At 44.9% G+C, this 25,907-nt stretch overlaps 2 protein-coding genes across 2 annotated transcripts; one reads left to right on the forward strand and one right to left on the reverse strand.

The window, feature by feature from the left end:
- Positions 1 to 12,006: 12,006 nt before the first annotated feature.
- LOC127298666 (TATA box-binding protein-associated factor RNA polymerase I subunit B) lies at positions 12,007 to 15,628 on the forward strand. Its single transcript, XM_051328508.1, has 4 exons — positions 12,007 to 13,182; positions 13,273 to 13,429; positions 14,178 to 14,302; positions 15,089 to 15,628. The coding sequence occupies exons 1-4, from the start codon at positions 12,022 to 12,024 to the stop codon at positions 15,488 to 15,490; spliced, it is 1,845 nt and encodes a 614-aa protein (XP_051184468.1). The 5' UTR covers positions 12,007 to 12,021; the 3' UTR covers positions 15,491 to 15,628.
- A 2,405-nt stretch (positions 15,629 to 18,033) lies between these two features.
- On the reverse strand, positions 18,034 to 18,755 carry LOC139831444 (uncharacterized). Its single transcript, XM_071820723.1, has 2 exons — positions 18,568 to 18,755; positions 18,034 to 18,439 (listed from the first exon to the last, which is right to left on the reverse strand). Exons 1-2 carry the CDS (start codon positions 18,753 to 18,755, stop codon positions 18,034 to 18,036), a joined length of 594 nt encoding a protein of 197 aa, XP_071676824.1.
- Positions 18,756 to 25,907: the final 7,152 nt, after the last annotated feature.

The raw sequence follows: 25,907 nt of genomic DNA on the forward strand, positions 1-25,907 counted from the left end.
TCACAATGTTTGATTTTTAAGATTTATTTGAAAACAGGAAAGTATCTGTTTTGTTATTTTTGCTATTCAAAAACTACACAACATAAGAGGTTGAATCCAGTGGGGTTAGTTAGATAATTTCTTAGGCTTTCCAACAATATAAAGTTTGTCCAAAAAAGGTTCAGTAGATTTGGAGATATTTTATTTCTAGTAAAGCATCTGTGATCAAATTAACTGAGGTGATTTAATTTGAATTTGAATAGGTGGGCCGAGGCGGGAAAACTAACGGGCCGAAGGGTTTAAAATGCAGCAGGCCAGCCCAGTAACGCTTCAGCGCGCCACGGGCCAGCTGACAGGTGGGGTCCATGTGTAAGTCTCTATTAATCCCCGAATCGGTACCTGGCGACGTCGTCCATCGGATTAGATCGTGGATCGACGGTGGGGAGGCGTCTTCTTCGTCGGGGGAGAGGACGTGCTGCGCCGGCGAGGTAGGGGGTCGGCGGCGTGAGGAAGGTTCCCGCGGGGCTGGCGCGGAGGCTAGGCGGCGTTGTCGACGAAGAGGAGTTGCCTGGTGGTCGCGGTGTCGCTTGGGGTGGCCTAAATCGAAGGGTGGTTCTGCGGCGGACTCCGGCGATCGACGTCTCGATTGGAGCGTTCTACTGCGCAATGTGGAGGAGAGAGGGATCGAGGGGGATCAGAAGGAAGAGTGGAGCGAGTTTGGTGTGGAAGGAGAAGCCTGAGGGGGTCTCTATTTATAGTATGAGGGGGTGGCCATGGCGGAGCGGCTGGTTGTCAATGGCGCCGGCGATTCAGGACGCGAAGGGGCAAGGTGATGGGGGCGTCGTGTAGGCGACGGCTAGGCGGAGCTAGAGCGCTTGAAGGGACGACAGGGGAAGGACGGGAGCGTGCTGGTCATCGTCGAGAGCTTGCAGTACATGCGCGGCAGATTTTTGATGATGGTGAGGGCGACGGTGCACGCGCGAGCCAGCGAGCATGTCTACGGCGTAGAGGAGAGGTTGGCGACGCGCGATGCAGAGGTAGGCGCGCAGGGGGAGGACGAGGCTGTCGGGGCAAGGACGTGTACTGGCGCGTCCAGGGCGTCGTCTGGGCGCGCTCACCGCGTGCCTGGCACGTTCTGGGCGTGTCTGGGCTCGCCTTGTGTGACCAATGCCGTGCTCGATTCGATCCAGGGAGGGTACAGGCGTGCTCAGGGAGGTGCAGGGAAGCTTGATGACATGGTGCTCGAGAGAGGGAAGGGCCAGAGAGGAATGGAGTGAGTGTGGCCGGCATGGGTACGGCATTGCAGGGTTTGAGGCTTTCCACAGCTTTAAACACCAAAGCACTGACATGGCTTGATGCAGGGGTCCTAGAGGAGCAATGATCAACAAAGATTCAAAGGGGTTTAGGCTAGAAACTGCTGGGTAAAGAGGTGTATTGCAATTCCAGAATTATGCCTCCAAGGTGCTCGATGAAATGGCCGCATGAAGATTTTTGTAGAATTTTGCAATTCTTTTTGGTGGAGCTCAATCATATAAATAAAGAGTTGGATTGGTGGTGGTGGTGTTTATTTTGGAGTTGTTTTGCAAAGTTTCAAAAAGTGGATCATCTTCTCTTTAATTCAAAGTCCTTTCTTGTCAATCTTATTCTGGTCAACAAGGTCAACTTCAGCAGATATGGTCAACATGAAAGTTGTTGACCTTGACATGGTCTTGGATGACATGGTCATAGTTGACCAAGTTTAGTTTAGGAATCAGAAGATAAATGGGTGCAAAGTGGTGAAGAAAATAAAAATGGGACATATGACCATTATCATATGTAAGATGGTTTTGAGATTTCCTTTGATTTGATTCTTGTTTCTTTGATGCAATTGTGTTTGTTTATCATATATAAACATTCTACAAGCAAGAGATCAAGCAATGGTGGCCTTGGTTGAAGATTTGCAAATTTGGCTAAGTGTATGTGAGTGAATTTTGGGGATTTTCTCCCTATTTGATTTCTCTCCATTTGAGTTGACTTTTGTTGATTCTAATGTGATTCTTATTGGTTTAGAAACATTTTCCAACCATTGAAACCATTTCAAATGGTCTTGTTCAAAGATTTGCAATTTTGGCCTTAACACATAAGAGGTGATGTGTCAAAATTCATTAAACTTGTAAATTGTTGACTTTGCTTTACTTGGACTTGGGTTAGGGTCAATTTAGTATTATATTAGGTTGAGAGATGGTTTCCCATCCTTTGGTCAAGGTTTAAAGTCATGAGGCAAAAATTGGTGAAATGGCTAAGTGCCACATATGCCTCTATGCATATGTTGCATTTGGGTTTTAAATTTGACTTGGCTTGACCTAATTGGTGTTGTGGAGTGTTGAAATGGTATATAGGAGTAATCCCACCATTCACACAAAGTCTTGGGGTCAAGATTCCCAAATTCATAAATTTGCATTTTACTCTCATATGCCTCTATGGCACTTTTAGTTCTTTTTAATTTCTTTGGAAACTACTTGGGATTGGTTTGATAGGTACTAGGCAAGGTGCATGAAGGTTTTCCAAACCTCTATGCAAGGTAGAAAAGCTTAGGGTAAAGTTTTATAAATATAGCCATAGGCACATATGCCTTTTTCTTATTTATTTTCTTTTTATTTTATTTTAACTAGGATGGAAAAAGGGGATGTGAGGTTTAGGGTTTAATAACTTTGCAATGGTTCACCACCATTTATCAAAGTAAGAAAGGTAGAGTTCAAAATCTCCATATTAGGGCTATATGCCCCCATATGTCTTTTTCTTTATTTTGGGTTATCTCAAAATAGATCCAAAGTATTATTGAGAAGGTTAGGGTTTAAGGTTTTTCTTATTTGATTTCTTTCTCTTTTGTTTTATTTGGTTTGTGATCTTCTCTTGATCACTTTAGGGTTTTAGGGTTTAAGTTCATTTTAAATACTAATAACAAGCAATCATGGCAATAGCACAAGAATTAAGCAAGATCACTAAGGATCAAACTTAATTGAATAAAAGTTTTTGTTAGTTCCAAAATTTGGAAAAAGAGAAATTCATTTGTTTTGTTTTGAAATTTTTGGGATGTTACAATGGCCCTTTCCTTATGATTAGCTTTTCCTCCGCTCCGGAGATGGCAAGCTCCACAACCACTTCACAAGCTCCACGAAGGAGAAGCCCGGGCCCCTTCACAATCTTCCACGAAGAGATCACCGGGGCACCAACCAAGCCAACTAGGAGGTCTCCCTCCAAGAATAACAAGCTCACGGTCTCTCACTCGAACTAATCGTGGTGGAGAGCTCAACACTATGCAATGATGCAAAGCAAGAACACTAGAGGTGTTCAAGTCCTTCACACTCAAATCCCACCCAAACAACAAATGCTAGGATGAGATTGGAGAGGAAGAACAATGGGGAAAGTCAACAAAAGACTCCAAGATCTAGATCCCAAGAGTTCCCCTCACTTAGAGGAGAAATGGATTGGTGGAAGTGTAGATCTAGATCTCCTCTCTTAGATCCCTCAAGAATGGGCAAGAATCATGGGAGGAATCAAGGGAGAGAGCAAGTTCTTCAAATGCAACAATGGAGGAGAGAGAATGGGAAGAACTAACTCAGCCCAAGGTGGAAGAAGGGCTATTTATAGCCCAAGAGCAAATATAACCGTTGGGGAAAAGTTGGGCTGAGTCAACCGTCGAGGAGGCCGGTCAACCAGGCCTGGGACCGGGCCGTCCGGTCTAGGGCCCGGTCAGACCGGGCCACAGATCGGACCAGCCGGTCCAAACCGGGGCACGGACCGGACCGAGACCGGAACTAGGAATTGACGCTCAGTAGTCCACCCGGATTGCATCAGTGTAGGATCCGGTTGGCGCCCAGCCGACCGGTCGGCACGCCGGGCCGGCCGGTTGAAAGTCTGGCTGACCGGGCGGCAGACCGGAACCGGCCGGCGCAGGGGCCGGTCCGACCGGGTCCATGACCGGGTGAGCAGGAAAACATGTTATACAAAAACTGTGATAACTTTTGTGTCCAGACCCCGATTGACATGAAACCAATTTTGTTGGAAAGATAACGACGAATAGAACCCCAACAAAAACTCGAAATATGGAGACTCCTCACAGAACATTTTATATGATTTTAGAGAGGAAATATCCCACCGTCAAGAAACGGTGAAGACGTCCAAACTCGAAAACGCAATAGAAGATGCATGCGGATTCCGTTTTCGATGAACTTGGGCTTGTTGTAAAGCTAGCAACGAGCTCAAGAACCTCACACAGAGAAACACCAAGAAGTAATAAGGATATGCAAAGTATGCAAAGGATTGAGCTCCCTAAGACGATGTGTTCAAGTTACCCAACCGAAAGCCCCTCTTGATAGTGCGGCTATCTATCCTATAATCCGGTCCCCCAACAACCACCGTGAGACCGGTAAAAGGATAACCTAGCAAGACCATACCTTTGCCTTGCGCATCCCGCTTGATCTTAATGATAGCTCTTCACGCTCCACTCAAGCCGGAATGCCTCACTTGATCATCGTTGCTTCGTGTAGACTCACAAATGCTCCCCCATACACCATGATGGGAAAGCTCTATTGATTCACATCTTCACGTGTCCATTATCACCAAATGGACGGCAAGCTTCAAGCATGTGATTCACTTCAGATGCTCATCTTGAACTTGCCCGACTCAACCTTGTATCTTCTCATACTCTATCATACTATCTTGAGATGTATAAAGAATTCTTCACTTGGAATCAAGCTCTCAAGATCTTGATCATCCATTGCTTATCACATAAGATAGAGTATGGCTAATATTGAGTTCCACATAAGAACTCCATCTTCATTTCTTCTTCTTGATCATATCACATATATATATCTTCAAATCGATGATCTTGATGTCAATACACAAGGTGTATCTTTATATTCATGGCATCCATACTTGAATCCAACACATGGAACACAAGAAGTACCTATGGAATATTCCTTAATATAAACTCAATGAAAACATTAGTCCATAGGGGTTGTCATTAATTACCAAAACCACACATAGGGGCAATGTACCCTTACAGAACCTCCCAGCAATGTTAGCATTGAGGTTGGGGAGATGTCTTTCCACCTTGATAAAGTAATTTGCTTTCCAATGTAGTACCCCACTATAAATTTGTGATGATCAGAAAGCAAGATGTTGTAGCTTAGCTCACACTTGCATTCAGGCCGCTAGGTATAAGCACAAGGAAGAAACAACATTTATACCTCCTTACCTTTGTGTGTGAATCCAGCCCATGATGTAGATCTCTCGAGCTATCCGACATCCGGGGTGAAAAATCTTCTGAGTTTGTCGCATGGTTCTGCTAGGGTGTGAAGATAGAGGTCTCTCGAGCAAATGCTGTCCACCTTCGATGTACTTCTGAATATCTCCAGATGACAGAACACATAGGCGTGTATAACCTCATAAATCAGACGTTATTGAACCAAGCAGTCCTCCACAGCTCGAAAGATCCGGTGGAATCACTTTAATACATGTGATGTCCTTCTCCCTCATGCCAAAGACCTTCACATTCCAAAGAAATGTGTCAAATTGTTCGCTGCCAAGGCTAGCCTGATCCAGACCTCTTTGGATAGCTAATCTCATAACACGATGTGATGTCCTTCTCCCTCATGCCGAAGACGTGTGTAGAATCGTTCGCTGCCAAGGTTAGCTCTGATCCATACCTCTTTGGATAGCCTATCTCAGGATACGATGTGATGCGAAGCCTCGGGGCATCGTACTGTGGAATGGTATAAGCACGAGCGCAAAGCTCAGGAACTTCAATTCAGATTGATGGTATAATGATGATTTATTCTTGAGCTTCATTATATACAAGGGGATTTTCCACCAGAGTCAGAATGAGCTACGTCTCTCCGAGCTCACGGGCCAAAACCCCCACACTTCTTCATTTCATGGACAAAGAACTTCGCTAATTTTCACAAGCATTTGCAAGTTCATCATAACAAAGCAAGTCATCTTACAATTCCTCGCAACGAGGTCATCTTCACATTCATCATAGTGAGTGGAAAGTTTTACCTTAAGAGCCCTTGGACATGAAATGCAAGGAGGAATGGTTGTCCTTTTGGGCACATCGAATATAGAGCTTGCCGGCTTGGATGAAGCAATAGTAATTCCGGTGAGGCCACATTCTTCTTCATCATCTCCCTAGGTGTCGAAATTGAACTTGGATCTCGAGGTTCATTCACCAAAATTGGTGTGGGGATTGTACTTGGTGTAGTGCTTGATGTTGTTGCCCTTCTTCAGGTCCTTGCTCTTGCCCCTTCTCCCTTCTCCTTTCCCATCTTAGTGTCCTTAGCCTCAGAAGAACTAAACCTATGGTGTTGACTTCCTTGATGGGGAAACACACTGGCTCGATTGTCTTGGGTAACGATACATGCGTAAGTACTGGAAAACCATAAAGTGTCAAGATAGTGTTTTCTTGCTAGTCTCTTGTTCACACTAGTTTGGTGGTTTGGGGTAAAATCTATCGGGTGGTTTTGAGGATGTTGATCTTGTGGAGCAAGAGAGAAAACTTGTTGGATTTTTGAGAAATTCTTTAGAGGTCTTGCGATAGATAAGAAAACTTCTTAGTAGTCAAGTACCCCATTTTATAGTACAACATACCTACGACTCAAAGATATATATAATTGGAGTCTTCATATGTGGCATCCCATATTCTCCAATGTTACGGGTCATCGTTATCTTGATCCAACTAACAATGGAACTAAAACTTGCAACACTTAGATGGGTTATTAGTTCCTTAATTACCTTGTTATACATCATACAAATTCTAGATGGTTCCTAGATGCACTATCAAAATAATTGTTGAACCCATGGCCTTAAAGATTTGATATCATGTAAAATTGCATGTTCTAGCGAGTTCAATCAAAAGACCGATCTATCTGATGGAATAGATCAGATAACTATATTCAAAATATCAAAAAAATGAGAGAAGTAAGGGCCCAAAAAAGTGGTTAGGTGGACATATTTGCGTACCTCGAGATTATAAGGTTAAGAAGTTGACTGCAGGAACCATATGACTTTTTGTATTCTATGCGGAAACACCAATCTCAAAGATAAATTGGTGGCCTAGCATGAAGAGGGAAACTGCAAAGTGTATCACTATATGTAATGTGTGTCAAAGAGTTAGTAGTGAACAACAATGTCCCACAAGACTTCTCCAACCATTACCAATACCTGATTGGAAATGGTAAAAGATAGGAATAGGCGTCATTATTGGATTACCCAAAAATAGTTAGGCTATGGTTACAATGGCATGCAATGTCTGCCCTGCATCTGATACGTCTCCAACGTATCCATAATTTCTGATGTTTCATGCTTGTTTTATGACAATACTTACATGTTTTGCTTGCACTTTATAATGTTTTTATCCGTTTTCCGGAACTAACCTATTAACAAGATGCCGAAGTGCCAGTTCCTGTTTTCTATTGTTTTTGGTTCCAGAAAGGCTGTTCGGGCAATATTCTCGGAATTGGACGAAATCAACGCCAAACATCTTATTTTTCCCGGAACCTTCCAGAAAGTAAGAGGGGGGCCGGAGGGGTGCCCTGGGAGCCCCACACGTGTGGCTGGCGCGGCCCAGGAGGGGGGGCGCCGCCCTAGTGTGAGGTGGCCCCGTGGCCCCTCCGACTCCGTCTCTTCGCCTATTTAAGCCGTCCCGACCTAAAACATCGATACCAATTGACGAAACTCCAGAAAGACTCCAGGGGCGCCGCCGCCATCGCGAAACTCCAATTCGGGGGACAGAAGTCTCTTTTCCTGCACCCTACCGGGACGGGGAAGTGCCCCCGGAAGCCATGTCCATCAACGCCATCGCCTCCATCATGCTCCGTGAGTAGTTCCCCCATGGACTACGGGTTCTAGCTGTAGCTAGTTGGTATTCTCTCCCCCATGTACTTCAATACAATGATCTCATGAGCTGCCTTACATGATTGAGATTCATCTGATGTAATCAGTGTTGTGTTTGTCGGGATCCGATGGATTGTTACATTATGATTAGTCTATGTATAAAGTTTGTGAAGTTATTGTTGCTGCAATCTTGTTATGCTTAATGCTTGTCACTAGGGCCCGAGTGGCATGATCTTAGATTTAAGCTCTATACTTATTGCTTAGATTGTATCTACAAGTTGTATGCACATGTCGCTGTCCGGAACCAAAGGCCCCGAAGTGACAGAAATCGGGACAACCGGAGGGGATGGCGGTGATGTGAGGATCACATGTTTTCACCAAGTGTTAATGCTTTGCTCCAGTGCTCTATTAAAAGGAGTACCTTAATATCCAGTAGATTCCCTTGAGGCCCGGCTGCCACCGGCTGGTAGGACAAAAGATGTTGTGCAAGTTTCTCATTGCGAGCACGTACGACTATATATGAAAACATGCCTACATGATTAATGAATTGATGTTCTTTCTTAATGCTTTATCAATCCTATCAATTTCCCAACTGTAATTTGTTCACCCAACACTTGTCACTTGTTATTGGAGAGTTGCCACTAGTGTAGATAGCTGGGAACCCCGGTCCATCTCTCATCATCATATACTCGTTCTACATGTCACTGGAAGTAGTATCAACTATTTTCTGGTGCCATTGCTCTCATATTATCGCTATCTGCCGTGTTATGTTACTATTGCTCTCATATCACTGCTACTTTCACATCACCCCTGTTACTAGTGCTTTTCCAGGTGCAGCTGAATTGACAACTCAGTTGTTAAGGCTTATAAGTATTCTTTACCTCCCCTTGTGTCGAATCAATAAATTTGGGTTTTACTTCCCTCGAAGACTGTTGCGATCCCCTATACTTGTGGGTTATCAGCGTCCCTCCCCTTTCCCCCTCTGCTCGGTAGGATTCTATGCGAGGAAGCGCTTGACAAATGTAGTTTTTTTGGTCATTGTCGTCAAGGTGTGGCGGTGCCTGCGAGATAGACTTGGTGGCATCCTTCCTAGAGTTGAGATGATTGGTAGAGTTGTTCGAGCTCCATGGCGCATGGTATGTGGTCGAAGTTGGGTCGGGTCTCTACGCGAATGGCATGCCCGACATTGCTTCAGAGGATCCTCTTTTACTTGAAGAAGTTAAAACTAATTGTTTCGAGAAATGTGTTAATGAGTTAGATGCTTCATCTCTCTATTTAGGAGAATAAGTCATGAGTAGACTTGGTGATACCCCAAATAGACCACTAGAATAAAAAAGTATATGGAAGAAAATAAAGTGGAACATACTTTAGTTAGCTTATATATCAATTTACTTTGTTGCTATGCTAGTTGGTTTGCATGATCCCATTGTCCAAGTCTGAGAAGGATTGAACAGATGACCACCAACTCAAATCTTTAGGGCTTGCTTAGTTCAAAGAGATTATGTAAGAATTTGGAGGATTTTCTTAGAATGTTCCTAAGAGCTTGTTTGCTTTGTAGGATTTGAAACCATAGGAAGTTTGAATTTACACGGTCTACTTTGCATGCAATTTCATAGGATAATTCCCTTGTGTTCAACCATATGGGTATGTTTTATTCCTCCAACGGAAAAAAAGGCATGTATTAGAAATTTATATATTTTCAAACGGTAGGATTCAACATATCATTACATTTTATTCATATGTTAATCTGCATTTGAAAATCTTGTAAACCAATCCAAACCATTTTTTTTTAAATCGCTTCGGTGCCTTCAGATGGGAGATGCTTCAGGCGGCTTAAGAGCATCTCCACTCGTTGGCGCTCCCCACGCCCAAATCCGACGAAAGTTTCGTCCGGATTGGACGTAAATTTGGCGTGGGGAGCGCCGAAGTTCCAGCCGTCCCCCCGGCAGGAAACCCCCAACTTGGGGCATTTGACATATTTCAAACAAATTCGACATAAAATTTAACAAGTTCGGCAAACAAGATTCAGAAAATTGCTGAAACAATTTCGGCGAAAAGCAATACAATGTTTAACTAGTGCTGAAACAAATGAAGCACACAATTTCACAAGTTTTGAAACAAATAAATAAAGCACAGACTAGTTGACTTCGGCGTTGGCGTTGCCTCGGAGCGTCCATATGTGCTCCACCAGATCATCTTGCAGCTGTTGATGCATTGTAGAGTCTCGGATCTCCTGGCGCATAGCAATGAATGCGGCCCATGATGTCGGCACCTGGTGATTAGGCTGTGCAAGAGGTCCCTCTCTCTCATATGGTGCTTGTTGCTCAGCCAGAGGAACCAGATGTTTTCGCTCATTTTCAATAATTATATTGTGTAGGCACACACAACAGTTCATCACCTCCCACATCTGATCTTTGGACCAAGTCATAGCGGGGAACCGGACGACAGCAAATCTCTGCTGGAGGACACCAAATGCACGCTCGACGTCTTTTCGGCAAGCTTCTTGTTTCTTCACAAACTCGCAAAGTTTGGGGGTGCTAGGTTTCGAGATAGTCTTCACAAATGTTGCCCACTTTGGATAGATACCGTCTGCAAGGTAGTATCCTTTGTTGTAGTGCCGACCATTGATCACATAGTTCACCGGGGGAGCATGACCTTCAACAAGCTTGGAAAAGATCGGGGAGCAGTTTAGGACGTTGATGTCATTGTTGGATCCAGGCATACCAAAGAAAGAGTGCCAAATCCAGAGATCATGGGTAGCCACTGCTTCAAGTATCACAGTGCAGCCGTTTTTGTGACCCTTGTACATTCCCTGCCACGCAAACGGACAGTTCTTCCATTTCCAATGCATGCAGTCAATGCTTCCAAGCATCCCTGGAAAACCCATAGCTTCATTTGTTGCAAGGATCCTCTGAGTGTCTTCGACAGTTGGTGATCTCAAGTAATAGTCCCCGAACACTGCTATGACGGTCCTGCAGAACCGGTAGAAACAATCAAGGGCGGTGGACTCCGCCATCCGAAGATAGTCATCTGCACCATCACCGGGAGCTCCATACGCCAGCATCCTCATAGCCACTGTGCACTTCTCCAGTGACGAAAATCCAACCAAACCAGTGCAATCCGCCTTGTATCTGAAGTAGGGATCAAAGTCTCGGATGGCATACACAATTTGCAGAAATAGCTTCTGCTCATCCTGAAACGATGCCGAAAAACACTCTCACCATGCAATGGATTGTCGGCGAAGTAGTCGGCGTACAACATGCAGTAGCCCTCCATTCGTTGTCTCGGCTTGCACTTCCGGCGACCTAGTGCCGACCCACCACGTCGATCAGTTGCCAGTCCGGCGTACATGCTTGACAAGCAACCGAGGATCATCATGTGCTCCTCGTCTTGGGCGGTGGCTGCCATCTCTTCTCGCATAAGCTCGACGAACATCTGCTCCTCCTCATCGTCCGAGTCCATGGCCGACGAGGCAAATGGACGAACACCTGACGGGCGTAGTCGAGGCAACCCGAGCCGCGAGCGACGAGGAGTAGGCCAAAGTCGGAAAACAGGCCGGTGGAGGAGCAGCCAGATAGGCCTTCGTCGAAAGACGGCGGAATATAGGCAGGTGGAGAAGGAGGGACGGCGGAATCTGGGCAACAAGCCGGCGGGGTGGTGCCGGCGGCGAGAGAGATGCGAGGGGTGGTGGAGATTTTGAGCGAGGTGGCGGTGGAGTTCGTGTGTCGAGACAGATCGGGCCCTCCGCTTTTCACTCGTCCGGAGTCCCCGAGCGCTCCCCAGGGGACCGGGGAAGGCGTGGGCTCGCCGGATGGATGAAGGGCCAAATCCTGACGAAAACGAGGAACCAGGGGCACGACTGGACCGAATTTCGACGTTCGGATGAAAAAAACGTCGCTCGGGAGCCTCGTCGGTGAGACCAGTGGATATGCTCTAAAGCGGTAAGTTGGATGCAAGTTGGATCCAGACATGTTCAGCAAAAGGGTTTCAGATATGCTCAAAAAAAAAAAGCAAAAGGGTTTCAGATTGAAGCCTGACATCTTCTTCCCCATCTCCGGCGGCAGCCTACCCCGCCCATACCCGCCGCCACTCGCCAGATTATAACTGACGCCTGAAAAACATTTTTTTTTTCTGAACTCCACAAGGCGCAAACCCCCCGCTTCTTCCATGGACGACGACGGCGGCGCGTCCCCCGATCACTACGGCGGTGGCGGCGGAGGAAGCATAACCATCGTCTGCAAGATGTGCAGAGACGAGGGAGTATTCAGCCCCGACGACGACGAAGATAACGGCTACTTCACGTGCCGCCAGTGCGATTATGTCAACACCTCCACCCAGGCGCTCGTCTCCGACCCCGGCGATTTCCAACCCAAACCGTCCATCCGACTTCCCAACCAATCCACCAAAACTCCCAACCCCCCGAGCAACACCCAGCGCGCCACTGCTGCGCGTGCCTTCGATGAACCCGACGAGCCGCGCGACTTTGTGCCCGGCGCCGCCGACGTTTGGGTCGGCGAGCCAGAGGAGCTGGGGATTCGGATCCGGCAGCGCTACGTGGAGGGGCTGCAGGCGATCCTGCAGCAGCAGCTGCAGGTGCTGGTCGAGACGCACCGGGCGGGCGCGCTCGTCTGCGGCGTGGCTGGAACCATCTGGGTGCGCTGGGTGGCTGCCTCCAAGGTGTTCGGCGAAATGTGGGCGCCAAAGGTGATTGCGGAGGACGAGGCTGCGCGGGGACTGAAGCGCTCTTCCAGTGGAGGTGCTGCTCTATGTCAGCTATTGCCATTGAAAGACAGGCGAAGGGTCGAGTTCATCTTTCTGCGCTCATTGAGGATGATGCTGCCGGTGTACTCGACACTGTCCGTCTGTTTCCTGGCCTGTCATGTTGCCCGTGAAGCAATTCTGCCGACCGACATCTACAGGTGGGCGATGGAGGGTAAGCTTCCTTACGTGGCAGCGTTTACCCAGGTGGACAAACTTCTTGGGACCCCTGTAAAACACTGCCCTTTGAGTGCGAGACAGCTATTCAGGCCGGTCCGAGTGATTGGAGCGCGGCAACTGGAAGCTACAGCTGGGTCCATAGCACGAAGGATAGGCTTACGGCTTCCTTCGGTTAATTTCTATGCTATTGCTCACCGCTACTTGAGCGAGTTGTCTCTGCCGATTGAAAGAACCCTCCCTCATGCTTGCCGTATCTATGAGTGGGCGATGCCTGCAGAACTGTGGCTGTCTAGTAATCCAGCTAGGCTCCCTACACGGGTGTGTGTAATGGCTATACTAATATTGGCTCTAAGAGTTCAGTATAACATCAATGGTCAAGGGATATGGGAGGTGAGTATTCCAGATAGGGTAACTGTCTTAAGTCATGTATTATGTGTCATAAAATGATGGACTGAAGTTCATTTTTTAAAATTTCTTCAGGAGATTTCTGAGGCACGAAGCAATGCAGGTGAGTCTGACCCTGATGCAAACTTACCACCATCTATGAAGCCTGATGGCAGCACGAGTGAGGAGTTTGGAACAAGAGAATTGCTATGCACTCTTGCAGATGCCTATGATAAAATTGACGTCACACATGGTAACTACCTGTGACTATTGCATTCCATCCGCATCATTGTTTTTCTTGTAATATACACATGTCGGGTCTCATTGTTATGCTGTCCATTTAGTGGTTCATATACTACCTCTTATTTATGAAAAACATGCTCTTCTAGTTTAGCATAATAGCTACTTCGTATGTCATAAGAGAGAATACCATGTACTATTTACTATGGTAGCCATATCGTATGTTGTTTCTTAATATGTTGTACCCTCCTATGTTTAGAGCCACTAGTCTGTCTTGTAATGGTAATTTTCATTTACCGAGGTATGATATATACGGACCATTGTTATAAATGTATTTTAAAATTTTAGGACATTTGGTTAGTAATAAAGGTTGTACACAGTAACGAAGGATTGACCCCTGAAAAAAAGTACCTTTCACTATCACTGCTGGTGAGTCACAGCTCAACATTGGGATGTGCAACCGATGCACTCCGTCCATCCCGTAATATAATATGTTATTACGACCAATTACAAACTATGTTGGTTGTAATAACATCTTATATTATGGGGCAGAGGGAGTATTTGATGTAGGTAGAGTTCTAGATATCCTTTTAATATAGCCATATTGTTGCTTAATCTTTAATTTCATTGTGCTTCTACTGTAGCGTAGGGATCCCTCTTGAGTTCAGAACATATGTAATCAGGAGATATGATCAAGACATCATGTTTGTTTCAGCTTTATAAAACTTGAGAATAACATAATTTAACCTCTGTGAGAGCAGATTATTCGAAGGACCTTCACTCTTATCTCAAATACTGCAAAGATGTTGTATTTCCTGGGATTGCATGTTCAGATAAAGAGAAGCACGTGATAGAGGACTTCCAGGAAATGTACAAAGGACAAGAGGTAATGCACCCAACTTGTTGTAGTCTTATCCCTTTTTTTTGGATCAAGTGGTAAAATCGTGGTGTGCCTCTCAAAGTTTGTGGATTAGTGCTTATTTTATTGGACTGCTGAAATTCTTGCCACTTATTTGTCTTGCTCCATTTTAATGTTCACATTTTATGGCCGGGTGTAAGGTCTTATGAATTGTACCAGCGTGATGCTAACTCGTGAGTTTAATAAAGCGCCCTTCATCGATTTTTTTTATGTTTACCTCTCATTAGCTGGATCAGTTTGCTTTGAGGTTATTAGTTAGTTGTATACTTGCATTAGCATTACGATGAACTCAATATTTAGTGTGAGCAAGTCTAAAATTTGTTCAAAGGATTTTTTTGTTTTGTCAAACTCCCAAATTATTTAATTTAAATGTGAAGAACAAAAAAGTTGTTATTCATAAAAAGAACTCTATTTATTGTCATCGCATATTTATTTTGGACTTCAAAGTTCCTTTGATGTAGCCTTACTGAACCTTGAGTACATACCATTAACAACCTTGTATATATGGATGCTATTTTAGGAACAAAATCAGCATAAAAAAGAGATTGTAGATGAGTTTAGAAACCAAACACAACCAGATTTTTTTAAATTGAAATATTAAGAACAATAAAGTTGCTATTCACAGGAAAAGTCTATTTGATTTGCAACATACGTAAAGTTCAAATTTGCACGGATGTAGCAGCTTGAGGATTATCTACACATCTTCTGGGGGTGATTGTTGTTGATTTCATGGCTAAACCTGTTGCACTGTAGGACAAAAACCCCAAGGTGCGCATGGAGGAAACACGCTCCACAAACGGAGTGAAGAAACGAGGCCGGGATGGAACTTCTGTCAGTGCAAGGTGCTTGCCTACATCATCATCAGGGATACGAAGTATCAATTCAGAAATGGAAGACCATGGATTTTGTTATATGTCGCCAAGGAAGCGTCCAAGATCAGACGGTTATCTTCACTACAGAAGGAAGACATCAGCTGGCAGCCTTGCTTGCATCGGACATGCTGATTATTACATGTTGATACGCTCATTTGCCAAGCTTGCGGAAGTTGATGTCAGGATTATGCATGATAGCGTGCTGAAACTAGAGAGGAGGCTTGCATGGATAGAAGAACGGATAGGCGTAAGCTTGGATGCCTTACACAATCCAGCTAGCTAAGGTAATGCTACTATGACATGACTTAGTTTTACTTTTCAAACGAAGAATGGATAGGCGGAAGCTCGCAGAAGTCAATGTTAGGATGCTCGGTTCTAACTAATTGCCAGTGACGAGATTATTACCGTATAGTTTCAGTACTGTCTAATGCGCTACGCGGCTTAACTCTGTGAAATCATGATGCTGTCTAGTTTCCCACTACTGTCGGTGCTGCTGAATTGCTCAGTTTTACAGACCAGGTCAAATCTTTTTGAAACCATTTAATTATTTTAGATGCCACATGGCTTTGGAAGCTTGTTTTGGTATCCATGTCATGGTGTCTCCGAATACCGTTTTCCCAATATATTCGGATGTCCCTGAAGTGGCTCACCGGAAACCGTGTTGAGCAGTCAGTCATGAACCATTCTTAGGGCAGCTGTCTGCAATACTTGTAGATGTCAGCTCTAGACAACACAATAGACGACTCATAAGAACCTAAAACTCGTAACTGCCTGAAATTAGAATTTATTACACAATAGACAACTCATAAGAACAACTCGTAACTGCCTGAAATTAGAATTTATTTATTAACGCTAGTTACATCTTTCTTGTCTGTAATAACATTGTTCGTTCTTCCTGCAGTACTTGTAGTCTTGTATCTCTACATCGTCCACATAATTACTGATTATTAGAGACTGCCTTTGCCAATTCTTCAACCATTTTTTTCGAGTTTGAGTACAAGAACACTACTACTCGCTGCAAGCAACCGTAAGCACTAGTAGAAACCACGGCTTTCGTCCATTATCCATGGGAGCTTTAGTTCCGGTTTAGAAAGAAATTGGGACTAGTGGGTCGCATTAGTCCCGGTTTAAACAGCGCAACCTTTAGTCCCGATTAGTTTGGAACTTTTTTACTCCCGGTTGGTAATACCAATCAGGATTAAAGGGGTGGTGGCAGGCTGCCCTATGGGGCGAAAGTCTTTAGTCCCGATTGGTAATCGCCTTTTTTTTAGCTTTGTAAAATACAAAAGAAAATAATAAAAAATTCAATTTGTTTTTTTGAGATTCCTGTATGTACTATTACGAGAAATTAAAAAATTTCTATTTCTATTTTTTTGCAAAAAAGTATAGAAAAAGATTAAACGGTTTTTTGACGTTGAAGTTTTTTTCAACGTATAATATATTAAAATGAATCGTGAAAAAAGTTACATCCAAATTCACCGGGTTTACCCGGTTAGCTCACAGTATTAGTCACTACATACAGCTGTCTAGACTGAATGAAGCCAGACACATCTTCGGTCAAGCAAATGTAACAATTGATCAGCTAAGAAAATGCAGAGATTGAACTGAAGAAACGAATGGTAGCTGAAGACAATGTTCATGTGCACTGAAACTGATCATAGTTGCAGTAAACCTTGTGAAAAACCTGAGGATTTGAGAATTATCATTAAGCTGGTGATTTTAGCAAGAGAGGGACAAGATTCTATACTTACGGATCTTTGGCAGTATCCTAAGGATCTGGATGTCACCCTACTTCTCCCACAAACATCGCCGGATTTCTGCAGCTCCCCACGGAACTTGCTGGACACTGAGCGTTCGTTTAGCTAATTAAATGACGATCCGTGAAGCGTTTACTCATGCCCGTGGGTGTTTGTTTAGCTAATTCAATGGTTTTGGGCTGGCGGTGCCGTTAGCAGCCCGTGTCCACTTACAGGCATGCGTAACAATGTTCTCTTCGTGTTTGAATCGATGGAAATCCTTCGTCGTGGCGTCGTTCTACTCTGCAGGAACTCGTTGCAGACTATAGGAGTTTTCATAGGAAAACTATAGGTCGACCTGGACTCTTTTTTGAGCGAAACCAGGAGATACAACCTGGTACGACAGTGCCGACAGACAAAGGAAACTAAACCATGAAACTTCAAGAACGGCATGTACCTGGTTCAGTTCAGAATCACAAAATCTGTGTTATATAGATGCACCAATATATAGATGAACAGGACGACAGCTCACAAAGAGAAATGACAGTCCGAACTTTGCTCGTCCGAATATTCCGGAGAATAATTCTCTTGTCAGCGACAGGTTATCCTCCTAAACCATTTAAAAACCAGAGTCGAGTATCTAATCTTTGGATATGATTCAACGAATCTGGGGCAACAAGGCAATTACTTGCAGTCTTGCCGGATTGCTAGAGAAGGATAAGTGAAACCTATAGATTCTTGTGCTCGATATTCAATCCTGAGTCACTCTTGTGAGGAAAGAACCACTTACTGAACACTTAGTGATTGGAGTTCTAATGAATTGGTACACGTAGTTTGTTCCCATAAGTTGTTCTATAATATTTTTTTTGTTTCCATTATGTTTTTAATGGAAAACTAGCACGGTGGGCCTCACACATGCGAGGGCCACATTTTCAATTTAGTAAAAGCGCCGATTCATATCTTTTTTTCGCGAAAACGCAAAAGCCTTGCGTTTCGATGCATTGATAGATAGAGAGAAAGGTTATATGTACATGTCCAAGAGAGGACGAACACCCCGCACTACAACTCGACCCAAGAAAGGAAACCTAGTCTAGGGGAGGAACTGGCGGACACCCCGGGCTCCCGCGTTCGCCCACTGTTGCGCTTCGGTCTTGATGTCGCTGAGCAGGGAAGGCACTGAAAGCTGTGCGTTGTCAAAGATCGCAGCATTCCGGTTCTTCCAGATCCACCACACCGTGAGCATGATTATCGATGATGTACCTTTACGCAACTGGCGAGGGGCGGTACGCACCACCTGCGACCACCACTCCACGAAGTGCCCCTCCGAAGGAGGTCCATAGGTGGATCGGATCCACGAGAGGACCTCGAACCAGACCGTCCTGGAGAATGAGCACCAAGTGAGAAGGTGCGTCATAGTCTCCTCGGATTGGTCACACAGCGGGCATTCGGGCGCATGTGGCAGACCACGACGCGCCAGCCTCTCACCCGTCGAGCACCTGTCAAGGCAGGCCAACCATATGAAGAATTTCACCCTGGGAGGCGCCCAGGATCTCCAGTTCAGCTCCCATGATGATGAGGTGATCCCCCCTGAAAGAGGGCCTCATAGCAAGAATGGGAGGTGTACTGGCCATCCGTCGTCCAAACCCAATCCATCGTGTTCAGCCTGCTCCATAATTGCACATATTGCCATAGTGCAAGGGCACTGGGTGCTCCAGCTATGTCGAGGATCCAGGTGCGGTCTACAAGTGCATGACGCACCGTACGCACCTTCCTGCGCCGTTTAGGGACCAGCGCGTACACCTCCGGCGCCATCTCCTTGATGGAACGGCCGCCCAACCATCGGTCCTCCTAGAAGAGGGCGGACTCTCCATTGCCAACCCTCATCGAGGGGGAGGCCGCAAAGATGTCCAACTCCGCCTTCGAGAACCGCATGTCCAGCCCACGCTACGGACGCAGGGGATCAGTGCGCATCCTCCACAGCCAACGCACCCTTAGACTTATGGCCATACGTGCCAGGTCGGGGATCCCAAGCCCGCCTAGATGCATCGGTCGACACACCCTTGCCCAGTTCACATGGCAGTGACCTCCATTGGCCTCTGCCCGGCCCACCCAGAGGAACCCTCGCAGGATCTTGCTAATCTGCTTGAGAGTCTTTTTGTTCAGGGCCAGAACCGTTATCTGGTGCAACGGGATTGCCGCCAGCACGGCTCGGATCAGCGCCAAACGTCCGGCTTGCGGCATCATGGACGCCCACCACGTCGGCAGCTTGTCAGCTAGCCTGTCCACAAGCGGCTGGAAGGTCTCGGCCGACAGACGCCTTGTAGACAGGGGAATACCCAAGTACTTCACCGGGAAAGGCGCTAGCTGGCACTCCATGTGCACCGCCACAGCCCCAGCCTCCTCCGAACACGCAATCAGGGACACCGAGCATTTAGCGAAGTTGGTGCTTAAGCCGGAGGCCTGTCCGAACAGCTCCAGGATGCCGCGGACCGCACTCAACTCTGACTCGTTTGGATGACAGAAGATCACCACATCATCCGCAAAGAGCGACACAGAGGTCGCCAGGTCCCGCCGCGCCAACCGTCGCAGCACACCCAACTCATATGCCTTGGCGAGCACCTTGTTGAGCGAGTTCATCACTAGGACAAACAATGATGGCGATAGGGGGCCCCCCTGTCTCGGTCCCTTCCGATGCCAGATCGGGGGTCCTGGCTCGCCATTGAGCAGCACCCGAGTACTAGTCGTGGCCAGCAATAGAGAGACAAGCTCTCGGAACCTCGGGCCAAACCCTATCTTTTGGAGGACCTCCATGAGGAAACCCCAAGACACCGAGTCAAAGGCCCGAGCAATATCCAGCTTCAGCATCACCCTTGGCTCCTTCTCCTTGTGCAGGAAGCGGGCTGTTTGCTGGACCAACATGAAGTTGTCGTGGATGCATATTTTGCGAATGAAGGCGCATTGGTCGCGGTCCACTAGCGACTCCATCCGAGGTGCTAGCCTAGTAGCCAGGATCTTCGCCACCAGCTTGGCGAAGATGTGGATAAGGCTTATCGGCCTGTAATCACCTAGCATCGTAGCGTCCGGGCGCTTGGGCAGCAGCACCATCAAAGCCTGGTTAAGGCCATCCGCGACCACACATCGTGTAAAGCTTGTCAAAAGCCGCCATGAAGTCAGCCTTGACCACCCCCCCCCAGCATTTCTGCAGGAATTAGCTGTAAATCCGTCGGGGCCCGGAGCTTTGCCTGGCGGCAAGTGCTTAATCACCTCCCAAACCTCCTCGTCCGTGAACGCCACCTCGAGCTCGGATAGATCCTCTGGAGTGACCCCCAGAAAATCTAAGTCCAGCGAGTGAATGATACGTCCAAAACGTATCTACTTTCCCGAACATTTTTGCTATTGTTTTGCCTCTAATTTGTGTATTTTGGATACAACTAACACGGACTAACGCTGTTTTCAGCAGAACTGTTCTGGTGTCTCGTTTTTGTGCAGAAATCCAACTTTCGGGAAAATCCTTGGAATTTATGCAGAAGGCCCTATTTTCCCAGAATAATGACGGAGCCAGAAGGACAATTAAGGTGGAGGCCCGAGGGCCCCACACCATAGGGCGGCGTGGCCCAGGGGGGCCGCGCGGCCATGTGGTGTGGCCCCCTCGGCCGGCCTCCGACGCCCTCCTTCGGACTATTTATCGGCCTCGACCTAAAAACGCACGGAGAGAAGTCGAAGTCGCCAGAAACCCTCCAGAACGCCGCCACATCGCGAAACTCCGTCGCGGGAGCCAGAAGTCTCCGTTCTGGCACTCCGCCGGGACGGGGAATTGGAGGAGATCATCGCCGCCATCACCGCCAACACCTCTACATCAACCAGCCATGTTTCCCCCATCCATATGTGAGTAATTCCCCCGCTGTAGGCCGAAGGGGATGGTAGGGATTGGATGAGATTGGTCATGTAATAGCATAAGATTGTTAGGGCATAGTGCCTAGTGTCCGTAATTGGTACTTTGATGATATTGTTGCAACTTGTTATGCTTAATGCTTGTCACTAGGGCCCGAGTGCCATGATCTCAGATCTGAACATGTTATTGTTTCATCATGATATTCATTGTTTATGGTCTTACCTATAAGTTGTTTACACATGTCGCTGTCCGAAACCGATGGCCCCGAAGTGACAGAAATCGGGACAACCGGAGGGAATGGTAGTGATGTGAGGATCACATGTGTTCACGGAGTGTTAATGCTTTGCTCCGGTACTCTATTAAAAGGAGTACCTTAATATCCAGTAGTTTCCCTTGAGGCCCGGCTGCCACCGGCTGGTAGGACAAAAGATGTTGTGCAAGTTTCTCATTGCGAGCACGGACGACTATATATGGAACACATGCCTATTGACTGCTTTGTACTTGGACACCATTTTATTATTATCTGCAAATGCCCTGCTATGATTGTTACATGAGTTTCTCTCATCCATGCAACGCCCGTCATCCGTCCCCGTGCCTACAGTATTTTAATCCTGCTGTTTACTATAATCACTACTGCTGTCTTTGTTACTCGTCGTTATTTCACTACTACTATCGCTATAAAAGCTGTTACTATCGATAAACTCTTGCGAGCAAGTCTGTTTCAGTGTGCAACTGAATTGACAACTCCGCAGTTAAGGCTTCCAAGTGTTCTTTGTCTCCCCTTGTGTCGAATCAATAAATTGGGTTTTACTTCCCTCGAAGACTGTTGCGATCCCCTATACTTGTGGGTCATCAAGACTATTTTCTGGCGCCGTTGCCGGGGAGCATAGCTTTATTTGGAAGTTCACTTGGATTAATATTGTTCGCTGCAAATTCTCCATCATGGGTAAACCTCGCGATACTAAGATCGCCATATTACCATCCACTACAAGAAAAGGTACAATTCTGAGTACCTCCGCTACACTTGATTCACCATCTCGTGATTGATAAACTTGTTTCACCGCCGCATGCTTCAAATGCGGGTACTTCTCGAATCTGAAAACTCTCATAATACCGATAATATTTCTGCGTGCTTGATGATAGTGGTTCATTGGGATCCTTTCTAGATGCTACAATTGCTAGGTCTAGACAAATTGAAAATACCGAAACTCCTAATGCTACTACACCGTTAATTCACCCGAACTTGATTATTTTAGTGATGATCCCGATGAAGATTATGTGGAGCTTAATGATGATTTTATTGAAAAATGCAATGCTACTACTGATGCAAGAAAAATTAAAAAGTTGCTTGCGTAACATGCTGTTAGATATAAACTGTCTCCTGATCCTAAATTTGCCACATCTCCTATAAACATTAGGGATAAAGATTATGATTTTTCTCTTGATCTATCTCATATAGCTATTGTTGAGAAAACACCCTTTTGTGGTACTGAAAAAGAAAGTGTTGTTGAATACATGACTGAGTTATCTACTCTAAGTAGCTTGTTTTCTGATGATGTCAAGATGCGTACTTACTTTGTTGCTAAAATCTTTCCATTTTCATTAAAGGATGACGCTAAAACTTGGTATAATAGTTTGCCACCTAATTCTATTAAAAGTCCAAAAGAATTGCTTGATGTTTTCTTCCGTAAATACTTTCCTGCTAGTGCTCAACATATTGCTTTGCAGAGAATTTATAATTTTGACCAGGAAGATGGAGAGAAATTGCCTGAGGCTTGGGCGAGATTTTGCTCTCTTATTAGAGCTCGGCCTGATCATGATTTGGAAAAGCATGATTTACTTGATATATTTTATAGTGGACTAACCATTGAGTCTAGGGCATACCTGGATAGTTGTGCTGGTTGTGTTTTCAGAAAAGAACTCCGTGACGACGTTGAAGAATTATTGGCTAAAATAAGCCGTAATCATGATGATTGGACTACGCCAACCAACTCCAACGCCAATATTAAAGAAGAGGGGTTTAATTAAATTGAATGATGAAGATATGAGGGAAGCCAAGAAGTCTCTCAAGGAGAAAGGTATTAAATCTGAAGATGTGAAGAATCTACCTCCTATAGAAGATATATGTGAGATAATTCCCCCTTCATCCATGATTGAGGTAAACTCCCTTCAACGCTTTACTAGGGAAGATATTCCGTATTCGAAACCTCCTGCACAATGCTTAGATGAGTTTGATAATTATATTGTTAAGCAAGAAAATTTTAATATGAGAGTAGAGAATCATTTAATGGAAAATTCTCGAGCTATTAGTGAATTGCATGATATTGTAGAGAGAACCTCCAATGATGTTAAGATGCTTGTTAAACATTTCCATATGATTCAAACTCAAATTGATCAACTCACTAAAGTGCAAAATGACTTGTTAGGGAATAATTCTAAAGAGAAACATGCTTATGAAGTAACAACTAGAGGTGGTGTCTCTACCCAGATCCTCTATATCCCGAAGGGCATCCCAAAAGAATTGAACAAGATTCTCAACGCATTGAACCTAGTGCTCGGTCTAGGAAGAAAAAGAAGAAGAAACATAAAAATGTTGTAGAATCCTCTCGAACTCGTTAATGATCCTAATAGTATTTCTATTTCTGATGCTGAAACTGAAAGTGGTAATGAACATGATAATGATAAAGATAATGATAAGAATGATACTCCTGATAAAGAAGAGGTTGAAGAAGAACCTGAGAAGCATGCTAAAAATAAAAAGTACACTAAAGAAGATTTTATTGCTGAGAAACATGGTAATGAAAGAGAACCTTGGGTGTAAAAGCAAATGCCTTTTCCTGCTAAGAAACTAAAATCAAAGGAAGAAGAACACTATAATAAATTTTGTGATTGGATGAAACCTTTATTCTTGCAAATCCCTTTGACTGATGCTATTAAATTGCCTCCTTATTCAAAGTATATGAAAGATATTGTTACTAACAAAAGAAAAATCCCCAATGAGGAAATTTCCACTATGCTTGCTAATTATTCTTTCAATGGCAAAGTTCCAAAGAAGTTGGGCGACCCAGGTATACCTACTATTCCTTGTTCTATCAAGAATAATTATGTTAAAACTGCTCTATGTGACTTGGGAGCCGGTGTTAGTGTTATGCCTTTTTCTCTTTATAAGAGACTTTACTTAGATAAGTTGATACCTACTGATATATCTTTGCAAATGGCTTATAAATCTACTGCTATTCTTGTTGGTATATGTGAGAATGTTCCTGTTCAAGTTACTACTAACTGCTTGATATTAACTGATTTTGTTGTGTTGGAAATGCCGGAAGATGATAATATGTCTATTATTCTTGGGAGACCTTTTCTTAACACCGCAGGGGCTGTTATTGATTGCAATAAAGGAAAGGTTACTTTCAATGTTGATGATAGGGAGCATACCGTTTATTTCCCCAAGAAGATTGATAAAGTATGCGGAGTTAATACTATTTTTAATGTGAGAACTATCAAAGTGGGAACTATTGATTGTCCTATATATGAGCCTAAGGAAGAATATCAAACTCTCGTGATTGGATCCATATCAATACAATTCAAGGTAACATGATTGATTTGAGGTTTATTTCTTCTTATGCTATGAAAATTTATTTGGTGGCAAGACTTGATCAACCTTGTTAACGAATACTTTTTATATGCATAGAGGAGGTAAACAACATCTCTTTCTTCCTCCATTTGCTCTAGTTGCTGTAGCATTTTTAATTTGCAAGGTTCCTTAGTTAATCGAAGATTTCAAAATTTTTCCTGGCCAGTAATAATAAACTAAATACCCAGAAATGTGCGTTTTTCAAAGTTTTCAAAAATTCACAAAAATTATACCGTTGGTCCTATTTTTCGACGAGGCACCTGGGAGCACCAGAGGATGACCTGTGGGGCGCCAGAGGGCGCCAAACCACAGGCCGGCGCGGCCAAGGAGGTGGCCGCGCCACCATGTGGTGTGGGCCCCTCCTTGCCCCACTTTGTCATCTCTTTCTCCCAGCACCTTCTCTTTCCCGAAAAAACTCGTACCAAGTTCCTCTCTCTCGCGTTTTTGCTCCAGAGCTCCAGATTTCTCGATCTCTTTGCTCAGCCCAGATTTCTTGCTGAAATTTGGCACATTTTCTCCTTGGTATGTGACTCCTCCACCCATCCAAGTAGAATTTTGTTTGGTTGAGTATATCTTGAATATTTTGCTGCTGAAGGTAACATGTTTAGTGAGCTTGCATGCTTGTTCTAAGTGGTAGAAACTAGTTTTGATGCATGATTAGTACTCTAGCAAGTTCCTATGGTAGTTTCCCTCAATTATATGTCACCAAATCAAATTTTATATCATTTGTTAAAAATTTCAGAGAAGCTATGAAGAAGTTCAACTTTGGAGAGTTGTTCAAGAAAGGGACAACCAGCACCGGGAGGCCTTCTAGGGCCGCCACCCGGATTAGGCGATCATACAATGAAGACATCATCGCGCCTAGCTTCGCGCCCGAAGAGGACAACGAGGCTCCTAATGCTTCGTCTTTTCCATGCTATGATTTTCTTAGGAATGCAGGGATATTGGAGGATTTCTTCACCCTTGTCAACAGGGCAGGGTTAACCACCTATGTGGGAGATGAAAGGGAGCAATACTACATGCTCACCAAAATCTTCGTCGAGAGTTTCCAGTTCAACAACAAACAATATGAGCCGACGGTTGCATTCAAGATCAATGGTAATCCTGTTACTATGAAATTGGAGGATTTTTGTCGTGCATTGGATATTGTCCCTGTAGGTACAGCAAGTAGGATTGATGACAACCCCCGGGACTTGTTGGAGCTCTATCGAGGGATTACCGATGATGATTGTCGCACTATTCAGCGTGGCAAGATAAGAAACATTCAACTCCCTGCCATTAAGTATTTTGCATATTACATTGCCACTAGCATTCTTGGTAGGGAGAACACTAGCAATATTTCTAGTTACCATCTTGCTTTCTTGAATATTGCACTTACTGGTCAGACATCTTATCAACTTGGTGCTCTTATTGCTCGCCGCCTAACTAACAGGGGGCC

Source organism: Lolium perenne, chromosome 5 (genome assembly GCF_019359855.2).
Source record: "Lolium perenne isolate Kyuss_39 chromosome 5, Kyuss_2.0, whole genome shotgun sequence".
Classification (NCBI taxonomy): domain Eukaryota; kingdom Viridiplantae; phylum Streptophyta; class Magnoliopsida; order Poales; family Poaceae; genus Lolium; species Lolium perenne.

Coding starts and splice junctions, on each gene's coding strand:
- LOC127298666 (XM_051328508.1), top strand. CDS start 12,022: ATGGACGACGACGGCGGCGCGTCCCCCGATCACTACGGCGGTGGCGGC. Junction 13,430..14,177: donor TAAAATTGACGTCACACATG/GTAACTACCTGT, acceptor CTGTGAGAGCAG/ATTATTCGAAGGACCTTCAC. Junction 14,303..15,088: donor AAATGTACAAAGGACAAGAG/GTAATGCACCCA, acceptor GTTGCACTGTAG/GACAAAAACCCCAAGGTGCG.
- LOC139831444 (XM_071820723.1), bottom strand. CDS start 18,755: ATGGCGCCGGAGGTGTACGCGCTGGTCCCTAAACGGCGCAGGAAGGTG. Junction 18,440..18,567: donor GTTTGGACGACGGATGGCCA/GTACACCTCCCA, acceptor CTGCCTTGACAG/GTGCTCGACGGGTGAGAGGC.